The sequence below is a fragment of the Rhinolophus sinicus genome, linkage group LG03, assembly GCF_036562045.2.
Source record: "Rhinolophus sinicus isolate RSC01 linkage group LG03, ASM3656204v1, whole genome shotgun sequence".
Lineage (NCBI taxonomy): Eukaryota > Metazoa > Chordata > Mammalia > Chiroptera > Rhinolophidae > Rhinolophus > Rhinolophus sinicus.
Window position 1 is genome coordinate 95,679,231 of NC_133753.1, and position 21,598 is coordinate 95,700,828.

At 41.4% G+C, this 21,598-nt stretch overlaps 1 protein-coding gene across 2 annotated transcripts in view; it reads left to right on the top strand.

Annotated features, from left to right (window-relative positions):
• Positions 1-21,598, top strand: part of THSD4 (thrombospondin type 1 domain containing 4) — a 574,709-nt gene that overhangs the window by 546,592 nt on the left and 6,519 nt on the right. For both annotated transcript variants that reach the window (XM_074328210.1, XM_019736037.2), the window contains 2 exons: positions 536-709; positions 8,603-8,776. In XM_074328210.1, coding sequence (XP_074184311.1) covers positions 536-709; positions 8,603-8,776 — 348 coding nt within the window. The remainder of the gene's footprint in view (positions 1-535; positions 710-8,602; positions 8,777-21,598) is intronic.

The following is a 21,598-nucleotide window of genomic DNA, read 5'->3' on the forward strand; positions in this document are numbered from 1 at the left end:
CCGAGCGCCTCCTCCAGGACCCATCGCGCCCTCCCTCCTCCCCCACCCACACCTGACAGGAAAGCGCCCTGCGTTCTCCGGGAGGGAACCGATCCTCTGGGGTTCTGGATGGCTGGGCTTGTAAACCGCAGCATGTACAGATAGCTCGAGAGACTTAAGGCTGGTGTGTCTGTCACCACAGCCAACTTTCAGGGGGAGCCGTGTGCGTACCCGTGTCTCTCATGTGTCATGGTGGACTGAAGGTTGGCAAATGCTAGTAGAACCAGCTCCTTCCAGTCTTGCTTTCCCATTTTATCGATGACAGAACTGAGGCTCAGAGGAACAAAATAATCAAGATATCTAAGGTCTTAGAGAAAAGGGTTGTGAAGTTTTCAGGGCTGGGACCCTCCCCAGGTAGCATGGCATTGCAGCGGACCCAGGGGGCCTCACCACAGTCCTCTGTTCAGGTGGCAGGTAACAGGATCAGGGCACTATCTGAAGAGTCATCCAGCGCTAACGCCGCCCATTCCACTGACATGAGCTTGCTGTGTTTCAGTGCTCAGTGCCCTGCGGAGTGGGACAGAGGACCCGTGACGTGAAGTGTGTGAGCAACATCGGGGACGTAGTCGATGACGAGGAATGCAACATGAAGCTCCGGCCGAGTGACATCGAGAATTGTGACATGGGACCCTGTGCCAAGAGCTGGTTCCTCACCGAGTGGAGTGAAAGGGTGAGCGTGACGTGCAGACTGGGTTTTCTGGGGCTGGGGACCAAGGCCTGCTGGGCAATGGTCAGGCGTCGTGTGTCCCAGGGTGCCCCAAGCCACACACAAGGAATCCCAAGGGTGATTTCTGACTTTGGGGAAAAGGCCCGGAGATGAACGATTGCAAGCTTCCTATCCTTATGTGAAGATTGAGGAGTCGGTGTGAAAAAGTTAGTCTAATTCTCCTTAGCACTCCACATGAATAATGAACTACTAAATAAAGTGAATAGTTGCATCACACCTTCATGCGTTTTGTGAGTGCCTAACATAGAAAAGGCTCTCAGCAAATCGCAGGCCCATCCCTGCTTCTCACTAACTTGCAACATTTCCCATCCTCTCCTCTCCCCAGTAGCCCGACACCTCACATTACACAGCCCCTGCCCCATGCCCCAAGACGGTCCCCAGATAGAGAGCGTTTGGTACGAACACTGAACTCTTAGGATAAGCATCACTGTACCTCCAGCCCCAGGACTAGACTGTACAGGACACCAGATTAGCCACCAGGACAGTGCTACGCAAAGGGAACAAAGGGAAAGCGGGTGCCGATCTGAAGGTGTCCACTGACTCAGACTTCTGCCCCTAAAGCTGAGTCCCGCAGAGCTCACCCAGTTCTCTTTAGTGTCCCTCCCTTTCCAAGCCTCCCAGCAGCTCCTGGCACTGTTGAAGCCGTGCAGGGAGGGGTCTCAGAAGTCGCCTTGGGCAGCCTCCCAGTAGCACGAGGAATCCTAGACAGCGTCCCCACGTCCCCACGTAGGTCTGACTCCTTTGTCAGAAACTCTCTGTGTCATAACAATGACGGCTATTTCTTTACAGCCCACGGTGTCAGGAGGTTTCCTTTGAACTGAACCAGTGTATTTTGCCAACTCCCACTGTGTCCTGTAGAAAATCGGAGTTCACGCTCGTGACACTGCAGACCCACAGATATTGGGAAATCCCTTCCCCTTCCCCAGACTAAAAATTCCTAGGTCTTTCAACTTCCTCTTTGTGTTTCTGGATTTCTAGCCATCCCTAACTCATTTGTATTCACACTAAACTTGCCAAATTTAGCGTGTACGGAAATAAATGAAAACAATGCTGCTGGGCTTTCCTTTTCATGTTGGAAACATGCTTTTGAAGATAATGTTCATTTTTCTGTTCAAAAGGTAACGTACACTATTATAAAAATATGAAAAGAATCAGAAAAGTATACCTATAATCACTAGAAGATAATTTAAGACTTTTAAGCTACACTGCCAAGCTCTTTTCTATTCATGCATACTTTGCACACATAGCTTTTTTATACTCCTATATATTCTAAGGGTATGAATCATAGTATACAGTACATAATTTGGTAACCTGCTTTTTGCACTTATGTTGTGTGAACACTTTAATGGTATTGATAACCTTTAAAGCATGATGTTTAATTAGAATAAGCTATTGTAAAACTATTATCAGGTTGGTGCAAAAGTAATTACACTTCAAAAGGTTAAAAAACAATTGCAAAAACCGCAATTACATTTGTACCAGCCTAATATAATTGAACCAATCCCCTGTTTCTAAATGTTTGAGGATTTTTTCTAATTTTTCACTATTTTAAATAACATTTCAGTAAATATCCTTATGCAGATATCTTGATGTGTACCTTTCCTTGTTTTTCTAAAATACTGTGTAGGAAGTGGAATTATTTGACTAAATGCTATGAACTCTTTTAGAACTCTTGATACATTTTGGCATATTTCTCTCCAGAAAGATTATTTCAGTTTAGTCTCCCACGTAGCAACTGAGAGTGCTTTTATAATCCTTTTATTGCACTGATTATTTACAGGTTTTTAATTTCATCTCTCTACATTTACCACTCTCTGGAAAAGGCAACGGGCTCAGAATGCCCCAGGTAGAAAGAAAAAAAAGAAGAAAAAAAAATATATATATATATATAAATATATAACTGCAATGATTTATTCTTCTTTGTGTCTCCCATATTTATTTAGAACACTAAACTACTACATGTAAATTTACAAGGAATTCCACACTAGCTATTTCCCCTCCAATAAAGGCTTGTAAATTTCCCTTTAATGTAAATTTGCTTTGTATGTTAACATAAGTACTTGCTGGATCTAACCCTTGTCTTAAAATTCCAAATAGAGCAAAGAATGAGCACTTTATTCTTCTGTTTAGAGAACTTTTTTGTTCTTTTTTGGAAGCCATGTGAGTTTGGTGCTGTGATGTAAGTAAATAATTTTGCTTTATCTACCGCCAGAATAGATCATTATTCCTAAATGTTCATGATTGTTGTAGAGTAGATGAGTGGGAAGCGGGTACTGTTGGGTTTAAGGAAAGTGAATTGCCTTTGGCATCCTTTTCCCAAGGACTCAGACCTTATTAGACCTTGAGCAAGCTGCTGGCTCTCTGACCCTCAGTTTCCTCCTCTGTAATATTGCCGAGGGAGCATTAAGGCATAACATTTGAAACTATGACCTAGATGCTGCTGGCACACTGGGGAAGGTTTCCTGTGTGCTGCTCCATTCTTCTTGGGCCTCATGTCAACACTGGGCCTTCAAGCCACCATTTTTTTTAGGAAAGGTTCAGCCTCCAGGAATGACCAGCTGATGGCCGTCTTCCACGTGTGACTAATCGCTTTGTAGGAAAACCAACCTGTTAAGCTTTAGTCTGAACTATGCAGTTTTTAGCATAAACATGTATTGAGCACTTGTTGCAATGTAGGCGTGAATAAGACACAGCCTCTGTTTAAGGACAAGTAGGAGAGACGAGAGAAGATGAGATTCAAGTTTACAAACACTTAAGGATCCAGGGCGATATTGTGATTTATAAGAAATATAGAGGGTGCCAAAAAAATGTATACACATTTTAAGAAAGGAAAACTGTATTAAAATTGTAATACTCAATATATAGCAATAACAAAAGATGAATGAATACAAGTCACATGTGACGTCTGCAATTACAAGAGGTGCTCAAAGTGGTTACCATCAGCGTCCAGACATTTCTGATGACGGTGAACTACCACTTGAGCAACGTTGACCAAAGTGTCCACTTGTATACATTTTTTTGGCAACCCCAGTATGTATTTGGTCTTTATCCAGTTCCTGGCTCACAGCTCCTAAAACCCTTGGAATTTCCTAAATGTTGAAAGTGATAAAGGAGTCTTTTGTTATGTTAACAAGGTGACTTTTAGAAAGCACCTAAGGATAGAGGCTGGTTGCCAAAGTTGCCAACTGTGTGATTAGAGGGTTGGAACTTTCAGTCCCCCTCCCGAACACCCCCCCCCCAAGGGAAGGAGCAGGAGCTGGAAGTTGAATCAGTCGCCAATGGCCAATGATTTAATCAATCGTGCCTATGTAATGAAGCCTCCATCGAAACCCAAAAGGATGGGGTTCAGAGAGTTTCTGGTTGGTGAACACGTGGAGGTTGGGGGGAGAGTAGTGAACCTGGGGAGGGCATGAAAGCTCCATTCCCTTTCCTACAGACTTTCCCCTTTACATCTTCTCCACTGGCTGTTTCTGAGTTACAGCCTTTTATAATCAACTGGTAAAACATTTCTGAGTTCTGTGAGCTGCTCTAGCAAATTAATCGAACCCGAGTTGGGAGTCTTGGGAACCTGATTTGTAGCCGGTTGGTCAGAAGTACAAGTAGTAACCTGGTCTTGTGATTGGCTGTAGGACTGACCCTTAACCTGTGAGAGCTGATGCTATCTCCAGGTAGATAGTGTCAGAATTGAGTTGAATCATAGGACACCCAGCTGGTGACTCAAGACTTGCTTAGAAATGACACAGGGAAGCATCCCCCACCCCAGTCATTGGAATTGGTACCAGGACACCAAAAGAGTATCCTGTTGCCAATTTTAAATTAAATGATCTCTACCTAAATGAATTGAGGTTGTAAACTCAATCTGAATCTTCTCTTAAACTTCTAGGGCTATATGTACAGTTTTTCTGACTTCATAACTTACTTAAAAACATCCTTCTAGCTGCTTTTAATTGAGGGTGGGCCCTATCATATGTAGCCATCATTTAGTTTTTAGTTCTGCAAGTCAATGGCAGGTTTAAATGTGTGCAATTTTTAATCACAACAGGAAAAATAAAACTTTTAGAAAGTCCACCAGCCTCAATTTTGTAACACCTAATTTCTAAGGATGTTTTCCAAGAGTGAAGATCTTGAGTTATTTAAATTATGGAAGATGATGCATAAAACTGAAGTTCAGGAATAGTCATTAGGGCCTTATAGTCCCTCAGGGGCCAGTTGGGCCAAGTTTAGCATTTAACTGCTGCTGGAGTGAGAAGGCAGCCCCCACCAGAGGGGGGTTAGGAATTTCCTGCGTCTCTGCCTTCTATCTGCCCAGAAGTTCCTTAGCAGTCAGGTCCTTCTTCTAGGCACATCCTTCAGGGACAGTGAGTGTGTGTGTTTCAGTGCCTCCCTTTGAAGGTTAGTCTCTGCTGCCTGGTAGGCACCCCTTATACCCCTCATTTCTACTGACAGGCTTCCTAGGACAGGTCCTGTGTGGGTAGCAGCACGTTTCAAATTAATTTGTTGTGCTTTTCACTGCAGTTGGAATAATGAAGTGAAGTTCCTCTGCAGGGTCCATCCTTATAATATTCTCTCACTGGGCACTGGCTTGGTCCTTAACGTTCTTCTTTTAAATTAAGCACATGGGGAGATGGGGAAACTTTCCCAAGATACAATGTACATTACTCGGATTGGAAAGCAGAAAATTAAATTAGTGAGTCAAATGGAAATTAGCTGGAAAGAAATATTCTTACAGTATGAAATGCAAAGATAACTTAGATTTGATTTACCTTTTATTCTTTAGAAGAACAGAATATCTTGAGTTTTAAAGTTAGGAAAGATACAAGATAATACATGGCTGAAACAAACAAACAAAGTGTAGTAATTGATTTATTCTAATATTGTAACAACATATTTTTTTAACCTAATTCATGGTCTAAGATTTTTTTATATCAACACAAATAAGTAAAAAGTATTTGTGAGTTTGAAAGGGAAAAAACCCTCTATCCTCTTATGTTCTGTAATGGAGGCCTGCAAATTAAGCTGACAAATAAAAAAGCCAGATTAACCAGAGAAAAGCATGCAAGTTTTATTTGATGTTAATTTTTTTTACATGGCACAGGGAGACTTCATAGGAAAGAAGTGAAAATCCCAAAGAAGCAGTTAGATTCGAGGTCTTATATACCATTTTATCAAAAGGTGATAAATTATGAAGGGACTAGACAAAAGAAAGGGATTTGAGCTCATAAGGGCAGTAAATTGTAGGAAAGTGGCTAAGAAATATATGGGGGAAACTAATGGAAGATAAGGGTTATTTTAGTAAAGCTTGTGCAGACTCATCTTGGCATCGATTCCCCATTGCCGATAAGAATGTTCTCTTCCTGGAACTGGGAGAGCCCCTTACTCATGGGAAATGTATACCCTGCTTTTAGGCAAGAAGCGGAGGGCAGAGAGCTCTTCCTGCATCTGCTGTTTCTCAGTTGCCTTCATAAAATAATCAATATGCCAAAGTAGCATATTGTGGGGTGGCATGTTCTAATCCCCTTGAAGCCCTGTGCTCCAGAGAGTTCCCTCCCTGAGGAGTCAGACTCAGGTCAGCAATGGTCACGTAAATGTCTGATGATTCATCCTGGGTTGTGATTTTACAAGACTAGGCAGCAAGTTACAAAAACAAAAGTAGACATTTTGATAAAGAAATTAGGTGGTGAGTATTACTTTTTGCTTTTCTCAAATTTTATTTGAAATTATATTGCTTTTATTTACTTTTAAACATGGTAATGTTGGTAGAAACCAAACATTGACTCCATTTTTAAGAAAAGACCCAACAGAGACCCTCAGAAGGGCTTTGGTCATCACGTGAAGGCGCACTTTCAGAATGGGAAAGTCCTGATGAGAGAAGAGAAATGAGTGAGGGAGAGCCCAAGTCTATGTTCATTTATTCCGCTGATATTCATGGATTCCCCCAAGGGAAAGATGCTGACGGAGAAGTTAGATGATTTAATAGTCGCTGCCTGTGCTGAGCCTGCTTCTATAAAGAAGAACGAACTAGGACACAAATGACCATAGTACAAAGGAAGACAACAGACTACAGAGTGTTGTGAGAATTCTGAGGATGGAAGGAGTATATTGAGTTGGACCATCAAAGAAGTTTTCAAGAGGAGATGGTAGTTGAGCTGAGTTGAACGGATTGTTATGTGTCCGGGTGGAGGAAAGGCGTGCTCCCGGCAGAAGGAACAGCGTGAACAGGGCGCTGGGAGCCTTTCATGTGATCAGGGTTTCATGAGCCCTGGTTCTGTCCAGCACGTGGTGTGTAGGATAGAATAATGAAGACCGGGGCCATATTTTAAAGCCAGTTGGGGAAGTCCGTAAGCAACTGTTGTTAGAAATGGAACAGCTTCAGAGAGATTTCAGCATGTAGTTCCCAGCACCTGGAAGGCCAGCGACTTAGAAAAGCTGGTAAGGCTGAGCGAGAAGCTGCGGCCACAGTCCATGGTGCTGGGAACCACGGGCAGAAGGGACAAGACAGATGAGACAAATGTGTTAGAATGTACGAAACCTGATGTCTGGCTAGAGTTGGGAAGCCAGAAGGCAGAAGAGCATCAATTTTGAATCCAGATATAAATTTGAACACAAATTGGAAATCCAGAGGAAGAATGGGTAAAAGTGATATCCCGTCATTTACCCTTTGGACGTGAAGTATCTGTGGGACACCCACACGAACCTGTCCTGAAAATATAGGATGAGAAGCAAAATAAGGTAGCATTCCAACGTATTTCAAGATAGATGGGAAATGCTCTTGGAGCTTCAGGGTGTGGCTCAGGGATGTGTTTGCTGTGACCTGGTTGAGGACAGACTGAGATTGGCAGGATGAAATCAGCAACAGTTATGTGGCTGTGAGGGAAGCCGTATCCCTGTGAGCCTGGGCTTCTCTGCTTAGAGTGGGGGTGTAGGTCCTGATACCGTTATTGGTCCCCTGCTGTATGCATCCACTGAGCACCTGCTCTCCACATGTCATTCATTACCCATAGTCCTGCCAGGACTGTGTCCCTGTGCCAGCTGTCATGCCAGAAGTGGGAGGATCTGGGTCACTGGCCACAGGCCACTCAGTTGGTAGGGATATTAACGCTGAAGTGACTGGTTCCCAGGCCAGGCTTTCCCTTTCTACCAGGATTCCTCCTGGTAGACTGTCAAAGCTGTGGCCTTCAGGGCCTGAAACCGGCTGCCCTGATATCACACAGTAACATGGAGGTGACAGACGTCGGTTCCCCTCCTTCCCCAGACCAGCGCAGATTCATTACAAGCAGGTGGACATGTGCCCAAGTTTTCATGCTATCATGAGGGTGCCCCAAAAATGTATACACATTTTAAGAAAGTGAAACTATATTAAAATTGTAATACTCAATAAATACTGATAGCAAAAGATGAATACAAGTCACATCTGACTTCTGCAATTACAAGAGGTGCTCAAAGTGGTTGCCATCAGCGTCCAGACACTTCTGATTATGGCAAACTACTCCTTGAGCAACATTGACCAAAGTGTCCACTTGTATACTTTTTTTGGCATTCCCGGTATTTTCGAAAGCGAAAGCCAAGGACAGATAGTCTGACGAATGTAAGCATATTAATCACAACCATGAGACAGGATATTGGGAATGAAGACTGTCCCAGAAAATCTAAGATGGGGGATATGCCACACGGATACCCCTTGATGGAGGAGGCTGTGCATGAGAAGTGGTCAGAGATTTCTAGGGGAAAGAGCTGGTAGGGAAACAAGGTGTTCGGTCCTCCCCCACACCATTTGAAAGTGGCCTCAGAACCTGGGGGAGAGGCCCCCCCGCGACACTCCCGTCTTCTGTCTTGCAGTGCTCGGCGGAGTGCGGGGCTGGCGTGCGGACGAGGTCGGTGGTATGCATGACCAACCACATCAGCAGCCTGCCCCTGGAAGGCTGTGGAAACAACCGGCCGGCAGAGGCCACCCCATGTGACAACGGGCCGTGCACAGGCAAGGTGGAGTGGTTTGCTGGGAGCTGGAGTCAGGTGAGTGGCTGGAACTGGGTGTGTCTGCCTGTCCCTGGTAAGAGGTAGCATAGTGAGGAGTTAGGAACCAGGACCTGGTCTGTCCTGGGTTTGTATCCCCGCAGTGGTACCCGTGACCCCGAAGAGGCTGCTTATGCTCTTGGAGCCCCACTTAGTCCACAGTATTTATTGAGCACCTACTATGTGCTCTTCTAAGTGCTTGGGATGCATCAATGAGCAAAATAAATGTCCCTTCCCTCAGGGAGTTTGTGGTCTAGCATGGTTTCCTTGTGTATAAAAGGCTGGTAATGACAGCACCTGACGAGCTTGTTTGTAGAAGAAATGAAGTAGTGTATATTAAGTGTGTAGCACAGTGAGTGACATGCACAATACACAAAGGACTCTTTGGTACAGCAGAGGACAACCTGGAGATTACTTGGTGGGCTTAAGCCAAGACTGGCACTGCTTTTTGTTTTGTTTTGTTTTGTCTTTATATCTTTGATATCTTTGCCTGTGTTGAGTGGGGGTTGTCGGTTGTTTTTACATGTGAATGTATTTGATTTTTTCTTTGTTGTTGTTGTTGCTGTTGTTGTTGTGCTTGGTGATCTGCTTTGTTCTGAAATTGCCCTACAAGGGCCCAGCTTAAGAGGCACAAGATTCAACATATCCAGAGGCCAAATCCAGACCAAACCAGAGTACTACTGGGTTTGACCTGCAAGTGACACACCCAGAGGGAATTCTCTACAGGCACAAGAGGCCATAGGGGCCAAGCCTCATTTGAGCGGTCAACCCTCACACAGCAGAACACCCTGCTGTGGGCAGAGCCAAGTCTCACAGCTAGTCAGCCTAGGAGTTAATCCCACCGACTCACAAGCGAAAAGCAATTAAAGATCTTCTTTAACAGGACGATATACACAACACAAGAGTCACCTTTGGAGCACACGCAGAGGAGAAGAAAGAAGTAATGCAAGTCATATATAAAGGACACATACTACATAAGATAACCCAGCAAGAACTAAGAACTCTAGGGGATCTACCTGATACATCAAAGCAAACACAGAGAGTCAGCCAGAATGGGGAAACAAAGAAACATGTCCCAAATAAAAGAACAGAGGAAACCTCCAGAAATGGAACCAAATGAAACAGAGGTAACCAACCTATCAGAGACAGAGCTCAGAACACTGATGATAAGAATGTTTAAAGAGATTAGAGAGATGACATAAACAAGGATGTAGAAATCATAACAAACAACCAGCTAGAACTAAAGAACACAATTACAGAAATACAGAACTCACTTGAAGGAATTAACAGCAGGTTAGATGAAGCAGAGGATCGAATCAGCGACTTAGAAGACAAGTTAGCAGAGATCACCCAAACAGAACAACAGAAAGAAAAAAGAATAAAAAACAATGAAGATGGTTTAAGAGACCTATGGGATAACATCAAGCGCAACAACATGCGCATCATAGGAATACCAGAAGGTGAAGAGAAGAAACAAGGGATTGAGAACATATTTGAAGTAATAATGTCTGAAAACTTCCCTAACCTGATGAAGGAAACCAACATACAAGCCCAGGAAGTGCAGAGAGTTCCAACCAGGATAAACCCAAACAGGTCCACACCAAGACACATTATAGTTAAAATGGCAAAGGTTAAAGACAAAGAGAGAATCCTAAAAGCAGCAAGAGAAAGACAGAGGGTTACATACAAGGGAACTCCCATAAGACTATCAAATGACTTTTCTGCAGAAACATTGAAGGCCAGGAGGGAGTGGCAGGAGATACTCAAAGTGATGGAAAACAAAGGCCTACAACCTAGATTGCTTTATCCAGCAAGGCTATCATTTAAAGTTGATGGAGAGATAAAGAGCTTCCCAGAAAAGAATAAGCTAAAGGAATTTATTACCACCAAGCCAGCATTGCAAGAAATACTAAAAGGACTTCTGTAAATAGAAGAAAGATGAAAACAATCTAACTACAAATTTAAAAATGGCAATAACTATGTACCTATCAATAATCACTTTAAATGTAAATGGATTAAATGCTCCAATCAAGAGACATAGGGTGGCTGAGTGGATAAGAAAGCAAGACCCTTGTATATGCTGTATACAAGAGACTCACCTCAGATCAAAAGACACACACAGGCTGAAAGTGAAGGGTTGGAGTAAGATATTTCATGCAAATGGGAATGAGAAAAAAGCTGGAGTTGCAATACTTATATCTGACAAAATAGAGTTTAAAATGAAGAACATATTAACAAAGATGGGCACTATATAATAATAAAGGGATCGATCCGACAAGAGGACATAACCCTAGCAAACATCTATGCACCCAACATAGGAGCACCTAAATATATAAAACAGATATTGACTGACATAGAGACAGAGATCAACAGTAACAGTATCATAGTAGGGGACTTCAACACACTTCTGACAACAAGGGACAGGTCTTCCAGACAGAAAATCAATATGGAAACAACAGCCTTAAATGACACATTGGACCACTTGGATTTAATCGCTATTTTCAGAGCATTTCACCCCAAACCTGCAGAATACACATTCTTCTCAAGCACACATGGGACATTTTCCAAAATAGAGCATATGTTAGGCCACAAAACAAGTCTTGATAAATTTAAGAAAATTGAAATCATACCAATTGTCTTCTCTGACCACAGTGCTATGAAATTAGAAATGAACTACAGGGAAAAAAACTGGAAGACACACAAATTCATGGAGGCTGAATGACATGTCACTAAATAATGAATGGATCAAGCAGGAGATCAAGGAAGAAATCAAAAGATATCTTGAGACAAACGAAAATGAAAATACGATGACCCAAAATCTATGGGATGCTGCGAAAGCAGTCCTAAGAGGGAAATTCATAGCATTGCAGGCCTACCTAAAGAAACAAGAAGCATCACTAATCAACAGTTTATCTTCACACTTCAGGGATCTGGAAAAAGAACAGCAAAATAAGCCCAAAGGGAGTACAAGGAAGGAGATAATAAAGAACAGAGCGGAAATAAATGAAATAGAAACCAGAGAAACAATACAAAAGATCAAGGAATCCAAGAGTTGGTTCTTAGAGAAGATAAACAAAATTGACAAACCTTTATCCAGACTCATTAAAAAAGAGAGAGGACCCAAATTAATAAAATCAGAAATGAAAGAGGAGAAGTGACAACAGACACCTCAGAAATATAAAAAATTTTAAGAAATTACTATGAGCAACTATATGCCAACAAATTTGACAATCTGGAAGAAATGGACAATTTTCTAGAGGCGTACAACTTTCCAAGGCTAACTCAAGAAGAAACAGAAAACCTGAATAGACTGATTACCACCAGGGAAATTGAATCAGTAATCAACAATCTCCCAACAAAAACAAAAGCCCTGGACCAGATGGCTTTACAGGTGAATTTTACAAAATGTTCAAAAAAGAATTATCACCTATTCTCCTCAAGCTCTTCCAAAAAATCCAGAAGGAGGGAAAACTCCCAAACACTTTTTACGAAGCCACTATCACCCTGATCCCAAAATCAGACAAAGACACCACAAAAAAAGAAAACTACAGGCCAATATCGCTAATGAACATAGATGCAAAAATCCTCAACAAAATATTAGCAAACAGAATTCAGCAATACATTAAAAAGATCATACACCATGATCAAGTGGGATTCATCCCTGGTATGCAAGGGTGGTTCAATATCCGCAAATCAATTAATGTGATACACCACATTAATAAAATGAAAAATAAAAATCACATGATCATATCAATAGATGCAGAAAAAGCATTTGATAAAATCCAGCAGCCATTTATGATAAAAACCCTTAAGAAAGTGGGAATAGAGGGATCATATCTCAACATAATAAAGGCCATATATGATAAACCCACAGCTAACATCATACTCAATGGGGAAAAGCTAAAACCATTCCCCTTAAGATCAGGAACAAGGCAAGGTTGCCCACTTTCTCCACTTCTATTCAACATAGTGCTGGAAGTTCTAGCCACAGCAATCAGACAAGGAAAAGAAATAAAAGGCATCCAAATCGGTAAGGAGGAAGTAAAATTGTCATTATATGCAGATGATATGATACTATATTTAGAGAACCCTAAAGACTCCACCAAGAAACTATTAGAGCTGATAGATGAATTTAGTAAAGTAGCAGGATACAAAATTAATATTCAGAAATCAGTTGCATTTGTATATACCAATAATAAAACATTAGAAGGAGAAATTAAAAAAGCAATCCCATTTACAATTGCTCCAAAGACTATAAAATACCTGGGAATAAATTTAACCAAAGAAGTAAAAGATCTGTACTCAGAAAATTATAAGACACTGAAGAAAGAAATGAAAGAAGATACAAATAGATGGAAACACATACCATGTCCATGGATAGGAAGAATTAATATAGTTAAAATGTCCATACTGCCTAAGGCAATATACATATTCAACACAATTCCTATCAAACTACCAACGACGTTTTTCACAGAAATAGAACATATAATCCTAAAACTTATATGGCACCATAAAAGACCCAGATAACCTCAGCAATCTTGAGAAATAAGAACAAAGTGGGAGGTATAACAATACCTGACATCAAATTATACTACAAGGCTACAGTAATCAAAACAGCATGGTACTGGCATAAAAACAGACACATAGATCAATGGAACAGAATAGAGAGTCCAGAAATAAATCCATGCCTATATGGCCATTTAATCTATGACAATGGAAGCAAGAATGTACAGTGGGGTAAAGACAGTCTATTCAATAAATGGTGCTGGGAAACCTAGACAGACACATGCAAAAAAATGAAGCTGGACCACCTCCTTACACCATATACAAAAAGAAATTCAAAATAGCTTAAAGATTTAAATGTAAGATCTGAAACCATAAAATTCCTAGAAGACAATATAGGAAGAAACTTCACAGACATTACCCGGAGTAAGATTTTTATTGATATATCCCCTCGGGCAAGGGAAGTAAGAGAAAAAATAAACATGTGGGATTACATCAAACTAAAAAGTTTTTTCACAGCAAAGGAAACCATCAATAAAACAAAAAGGGATCCTACTGAATGGGAAAAGATATTTGCCAATGATATATTTGATATGGGGTTAATATCACAAATTTATAAAAAACTCACTCAACTCAACTCCAAAAAAACAAACAACCCAATTGAAAAATGGGCAGAGGACATGAAGAGACATTTTTCTAAAAAGGACATACAGATGGCAAACAGACATATGAAGAAATGCTCAACCTCAATAACCATCAGAGAAATGCAAATAAAAACCACAATGAGATACCACCTCACCCAAGTCAAAATGGCTATCATCAATAAATCAACAAACAGCAAGTACTGGCGCGGATGTGGAGAAAAGGGAATGCTTGTGCACTGTTGGTGGGATTGCAGATTGGTGCAGCCACTATGGAAAACAGTATGGAGGTATCTCAAAAATCTGAAAATGGTACTACCTTATGATCCAGCAATTCCACTCCTAGGTATCTATCTGGAGAAATTCAAAACTCCAATTCAAAAATCTTTATGCACTCCTATGTTTATTGCAGCACTATACACAGTAGCCAAGACATGGAAACAACCGAAATGCCCATCGGTAGATGACTGGATTAAGAAACTGTGGTACAGGGCCGGCCCAGTGGCTCAGGCAGTTAGAGCTCCATGCTCCTAACTCCGAAGGCTGCTGGTTTGATTCCCACATGGGCCAGTGGGCTCTCAACCACAAGGTTGCCAGTTCAATTCCTCGAGTCCCGCAAGGGATGGTGGGCAGCGCCCCCTGCAACTAAGATTGAACACGACACCTTGAGCTGAGCTGCCACTGAGCTCCCGGATGGCTCACTTGGTTAGAACGCGTCCTCTCAACCACAAGATTGCCGGTTCGACTCCTGCAAGGGATGGTGGGCTGCGCCCCCTGCAACTAGCAATGGCAACTGGACCTGAAGCTGAGCTGCGCCCTCCACAACTAAGACTGAAAGGACAACAACTTGAAGCTGAACGGCACCCTCCACAGCTAAGATTGAAAGGACAACAACTTGACTTGGAAAAAAGGCCTGGAAGTACACACTGTTCCCCAATAAAGTCCTGTTCCCCTTCCCCAATAAAACCTTAAAAAAAGGGGAAAAAAAAAGAAAAAAACTGTGGTACATTTATACAATGGAGTATTACGCAGCCATAAAGAAGATAGAAATCTTACCATTTGCAACAACATGGATGGACCTAGAGAACATTATGTTAAGTGAAATAAGTCAGACAGAGAAAGACAAATACCATATGATCTCACTTATATGTGGAATCTAAAGAAAAGAATAAGTGAATGAACTAATCAGAAACAGTTTTGGAGACATAGAGGAAAAACTGAGGGTTGCTAGAGGGGCGGGGGGTGGGGATAAGGGGGAAGGTGAGGGGATTAGAAAACAGTCGGTAACCACAAGATGGCCATGGGGTTTTGAAAATTAATTTGGGGAACATAATCAATAGTGTTGTAAAGATTTTGTAGGGTATTCGATGGACACGTGTCCCATTTGGGAGACCACCTCAGGGATGATGTAGATGCCTCATCGCTGCACTGTATACCTGAAGCTGAACAATAATGAATGTCAACTATAATTTTATATATATATAAATATAAATATATATATAACTACCAAATATAAGGAATATATATATATATTTATAAATACCAAATATAAGGACTGCCTTGTCCTTGTGAATTGATACAACCCTTTGGAAAGCCATTACACTTCTACTGTCTCTATTCCTAATGCTGTACATCAATGCGGAGCACAGCATTAGGAATAGAGACAGTGGAAATGCAATGGCTCTGTGCAATGTCATAGGGGTAGTGGATGGGGGAGGGGGATTCACACAGTGTGAGGGATATAAATGATAAACGTCTAAGTATTACTTTGTCTTGTGCACCTGAAACTAATAAAAAAATGCTATGATATAAATATTTTTAAAAAAGGAAATCCTGCCATTTGCAACAACATGGATGAGTTTAGAGGGTATTATGCTAAATGAAATAAGCCAGAGAAAGACAAATAATGCATTGCATCAATTATATGTGGAATCTAAAAAAGCCAAACTCATAGACAGAGAGTAAAATAGTGGTTTCCAGAGGCTGGGAGTGGGGGAAGTGAGGAGAGGTTGGTAAGACTTCCAGTTATAAGATGAATAAGATCTGAAGATCTACTGTACAGCACGGTGACTGTAGTTAATAACACTATTGCAGAACTGAAATTTGCTGAGAGTGTAGAACTTAAGTGTTGACACCAGAAAAAAAAAAAAAGAGGTAAGTATGCTTAACTCAGTGGTAAGCATCCTTTCACGTATATCGAGTGATCAATTTAAATATATTACAATTTTATTTGTCAAGTATACCTCATTAAAGCTTGGGAGAAAAGAGGCAGAAATAGAAACAGTTGAGGTTGTTCATTATAAAGAACAGATAATACTGAATACTTTAATAGCGTGACTTAATTGACCAATTTTTGTCCTCGCTGTTCCAACATTGAACATGAACCCCCTAAGAAAATGTGGAAAACATCAGTCCCTCTTATTCTCATCATGATTACCATCAGTATTTTGAGTTCTTGGGCCACTTACCATTTGGCTCCCAGGGCTGCTGGTTCTCCAAGGACGTTTTGGCTGATGGTCATGATTTATACACATTATCAGGACCTCTGGCTCCATATAGAATTTAATTTCTTTTAACTAGCTTTAAACACAGACCCTGAAAAAAGTGGACTTGTAAATTGATACAACCCTTTGGAACGTAATTTGGCAAGAAAAGTCAAGAACCATTAAAATGTTCGTTTGCCCTAACCCAGTCACCCCACTCCTGGGGATTCATTTTAAGGAAATAATTAACAGAAGAAAAAAGGCTTTCAACAGAGATGTTCATGACAGCAGGGCGGTGAGGGATATTATGGTATATCACAACTCATTAAAATATTATGTAACAAGAACAGTGACAATTAGGAAGACATGGAACGTACATATAATATAAGGGCAAGTGAAAAACAATATGAAAACTATGAACCTATGATCTCAACCACTTCAAAGTGTAGTGTTTTTTATATAAGCAACTTGGGGAAATGTTTTCTTCTCAAATTTCCTTTAATGTTTTATAATACAAACTGTAAAATATAGAAAATTAAAAAAGAAAGAAAATTCAAATATGTGCCATGGTAGCTCGGTGGATATCAGAGATATACATGCTTAATAACTGGTCCCAGCTCTACTGCTCCTTACTTCTCTGACTTGGGGCAACTAATTTAACTTCTCTGAGCTTGTTTGGTCATCCAAACGTGATAGTAACACCAACTTCCTTGACTTTTCATGAGTTGCTGTACATGTGGGGTTACCCATTGCTTGGGACATGGGGTATACTTAATAAGTGTAAGTTCCTTTTTCTCCATGTTTATTATTTTTCCTGCAAGCTGTTTCTATCTCTTCTTTGGTAATAAAGCACCTAAGACCTAAATCCCAAAGATAATTCAGAAGTGGTCTGACAATTAAGTTCGAGAACTCACCTTAGAAAAAGTGCTACCTACCTCACTGCTGAATATCACTATGGTCACCTTTGAAGTACTCCCCTTCGGAAGCTATGCACCGACACCAGTGCCTAGTCCACCCTTCAAAGCAATTTTGGAACTCTTTTTCTGGAATGGCTATCAGAGCTGTTGTCGTATTACCTTTGATGTCCTGAATATCATCAAAATGTATTCCTTTTATTATTTCCTTTATCTTCAGGTAAAGAAAGAAGTTATTGGGGGCTAGATCAGGTGAGTAGGGAGGGTGTTCCAATACAGTTATTTGTTTACTGGCTAAAAACTCCCTCACAGACAGTGCTGTGTGAGCTGGTGCATTGTCGTGATGCAAGAGCCATGAATTGTTGGTGAAAAGCTCAGGTCGTCTAACTTTTTCATGCAGCCTTTTCAGCACTTACAGATAGTAAACTTGTTTAACTGTTTGTCCAGTTGGTACAAATTCATAATGAATAATCCCTCTGATATCAGAAAAGGTCAGCGACAGGGCTGCAACAAGATCGCAAACTTAATTGTCAGACCTCGTATGTGGGATGGCAGATATCCAAGGAAACTGAGGCAAAGGGAAGAGTGTAAAAGTGTAATATCAGATCATAACAGTGTTCACACACAGTGAAAATAAGGGTGCACTTCAACTCGCATGCCTCCCGATCTCAGAAGAGGGGAGGGGAGCAGGATGCTGGGTCTTGGCTTGTGGGCCTCTTATTGACTCTAGACCTGTGCTCAGAGAGCTGAGTGGGGTGAATCCTGCTGAAGGCAGACCTTATTTCTGCTAAGATTAGAAACATGGACTGATTTCCCTGTTGTCCAAAAGGGTCAGAATATAATTGAATGTGAACTGAGTTTTGGTTCTCGATGTCAGAGCCTACTGTCACCTCCCTGCCCTGGGAATTTGACATTATCCCCCAAAGAAAATGAAATAGAGAATGCTTATTTATTGAAAGGCAAGTCTTAAACATTAACTGACTTCAGAATGTAAAAATAAATGTTCCTTCCTGCCACGTGGGTTGAATGAAAGTTGGCACCTTGAACACCCCACCAGCCTGGTCATTGTGACTAGTCCGGGATGGACATGTGACCTAAGCCAAGCCAGACAGAGGCCTCCCCTGGGATTTTACGGACTTCAGGGAAGAGATTCCCTGGGAAACTGTGAGTACAGGAGCCAGCAGTGGCCATACTGTGGCTTGCAGAGAAAGCCGGCCCAAGAGAACGAGACCTAGAGAACTTAGGGAGTCTTTTCCTCTCTGGAGGCAGAGTAGCCCAACTCTTATTCATAAGGTATCCCGCCAAGTCTAGTATTCATGCCCAGATGTTTCCTTTCTTCCCTGTCAATTCTGGGTTTATTTCACCCTTAGATTGTCTTAGTTCTGAGGGGTCTTTCACAGCCTCTGGTCCTGGGGAACAGCCCTCTTGTCTGCCCGTGTGTCTGGATCATATTTATTCTCCCTGGCATCTGAGCAGACACCTCTACTCTCTCACCTAGCCTTGGAACAGTGATCCACCAACATACAGCTGCAGGAATGCTTTAAGTATGGAAACATGTAGAATGGTTATCACCTCTCAGTGGAAGCATTCGTCCTGTTAAATATCAGTTTTGTCTTCTATTATTTTCTCTATGAATTACATTTTATCTAATATTTGTATTACTCTATCTTATTTATCATTATTGATTTTCACCTGCTATACCTTTGTCAATGTCTTATGTAATTTTTAAGATATGTCTTTTGTATGCAGGACTATTTTTGTCTTTATTTTTACCCAACCTGCAAATCTCTATTTTTAAAGAGTTAAATTTTAACCATTTACATTCATTGTAATCACTTATGTTTGGACTTTCTCCTTCCATTTTATTTTGTTTTCTATTTAGTTTTCTATTGCCATGCTTTCTTGGGCTTTTGTGTCCTCTTTCCTTTCTACATATTTGTACTGGTTAGGCTTCCTGAATTCCATTTTTTTCCTCTAACATTTTGGAAGTTATAAATCCTATTTTTATTCGTCTAGTGACAACAGAAGAGAAAAAGATTTAGCACAGAGTTTTAAAATGTTATGTTTCTAACAGATCAGGTTACCAGTTATCAGTTATCAGCTTTTCCAAACATAAACTGAAGGAAAAAGAAGCCCCTGAAAGAAAATAGAAGCCTGAAGTCCCGTTTTATTTACCTCCAGTCTCTCAATCTATAATACCTCCAAAAAGATGTTGAAGTCACCTGAATATAGCTCCATATTAATGTTAATTAATTTTGTAGAAAACACTAATTTATATTTTAATACAGCCCCCTCCCCTCCAAAGGTTATTTTTGTTGAAATATAATTCACATACCATAAAATCCACCCTCTTAAAGTGCACAATCAGTGGTTTCTTTGTATATCCACAAGGCTGTGCAACCGTCACCTCTAATTCCAGAACATTTTCATCAGCCCAAAGGAAACCCCACATCCATTATTAACAATAGCGTTTACTGGTGTCTTTGCCAACTTCTGCTCTTATATCCTGTGTCTTCTTCCTGTTTCTTATTTGTTTTGTTAGAGACCGTAACCCAGTAAGTCTTTCTAATAAGATCCATAAGCCATAAGTTTTCTGAGCCCTTGAATATGTGAAAATGTCTTCACTTTGCCCTTGGACGTGAATGCTCCCAGTTGGGGCAGATGCCTTTGCTTCTTCCTTGGCACAGTCAGGCTCCTGGTCAGTACCTTAGCTGGCCACTCTCTCATTGTCCCGAGGCCTCCCTCCTGCCACTCACGTCCCCATGCGCCCTCTCCTGAAGCACTGGAGCTGCTTCCTCCTGGCTAGCGGTCCTCCTTCACGTTCACATTGGACTACGATTTTCTCCTTCAGTTTAGTCTCATCTGTCTTTCACCATTCAGAGATTGCCCATAATTTCTGGTTGCCCAAGGATGAGTACCCTCTCCTGTTTCAAATACCATCTTATGCACACACAATACACCCACATACACATCCATTCACTAGTTCCCAGACACACGTGTTCTGCCGTTTCTGGGCATTTAGGGTAGGAGAAGGCGGCAAGAGGTGCTCCTTCTTCCTTAATTCCTAATGTCTTCAAGGACTTTCCAAACAGCATAAAATGACTTCAGATTTTGGTTAAGGTTTACAGTCTGCTGTTCTGCCAACTACTTGGTACAGACAGCTCCTCCGAGCAGTCAGGGGCCTTTCAAAGCAGGTTTCCACACCCACTTCACAGGTGAGACCGTAGAGACCTGGGAAAGTGCTATGTCTTGGCCAAAGACACAGGACTATTTACTGACGACGTCTAGACTAGTTTCCGTTCTCCTGACTTCAGTCCCACGTTCTACTCCTGCTGACCCCGGCCCTGTGACACACACCCTCTCCCCTCCTTTGCCTGGCAGCCTGTTGCTGCCCTGCTGCCTCCGATTCCTTCCTTGTTGGCAGCACTTAAAGAAAAAGGACAAAACGTGTATGTACACCCAATCAATAAGCAACTCACACACTATGGCGTGCATTGTTATACGATGTTAGACCAATGAGAAAGATCATCTCCAGGGAAAACCCATGTCAGAGACATCATAATACACACTGTACAAACCACACAGGTAAAATACAGTCTGCCTGGGAGGCTGGGGTGGGACTCAACCTCCAGCTCAAATAAATAAATTAACTAATCAACATGGAAGAAAATAGGAAAAAAACTAAGAAGATATTCTGGATGTCTAGAAAATGGTAGAAAAGGAGTGGGAATTACTGATGGTGATGGTTATTATGCCCTGTGGGGCTAATTCATAGTCTGTTGGCTTGGGGTCTGTTTTGGGTTTTTTTTGTTTTTTTGTAGAGACGTGGGTTTTTCCCCTGGTTTTATTTGACCACGTGTCTACCTACAGAAGCAAGGCTGATATTAAGAATTCCAGCTATAAGCATTGTTACAGGCTTTCCATAAAGGTAGTGGATTCTTTAATGTCTCTAAAAGTAGATAGATCACAGCTTGTAAATTTTTTAACCAAGAATAGTAAGTAAACCGAACTTGAACAAAAAACATTTTACAAAGTAATAGATTTACGAGCAGTTACACGCATCGTATTCCCATAAACTAACACAATGCACCAACATGTGTAGTTACCTGACTGGCCGCTGCGGACAACACACCCCAACAAACTTCGGCACCAAGTTAGGAAGTGAGGGAATTGGGCTCCATGGTGAAAGGCTTCCTGCTGGCCACCTCATTAGGAGGGGAGACTTAATCATGAGGGACATTGTCCCAAGTCTGGAATGTTCTTCTCAGCTTTGTACGTCCC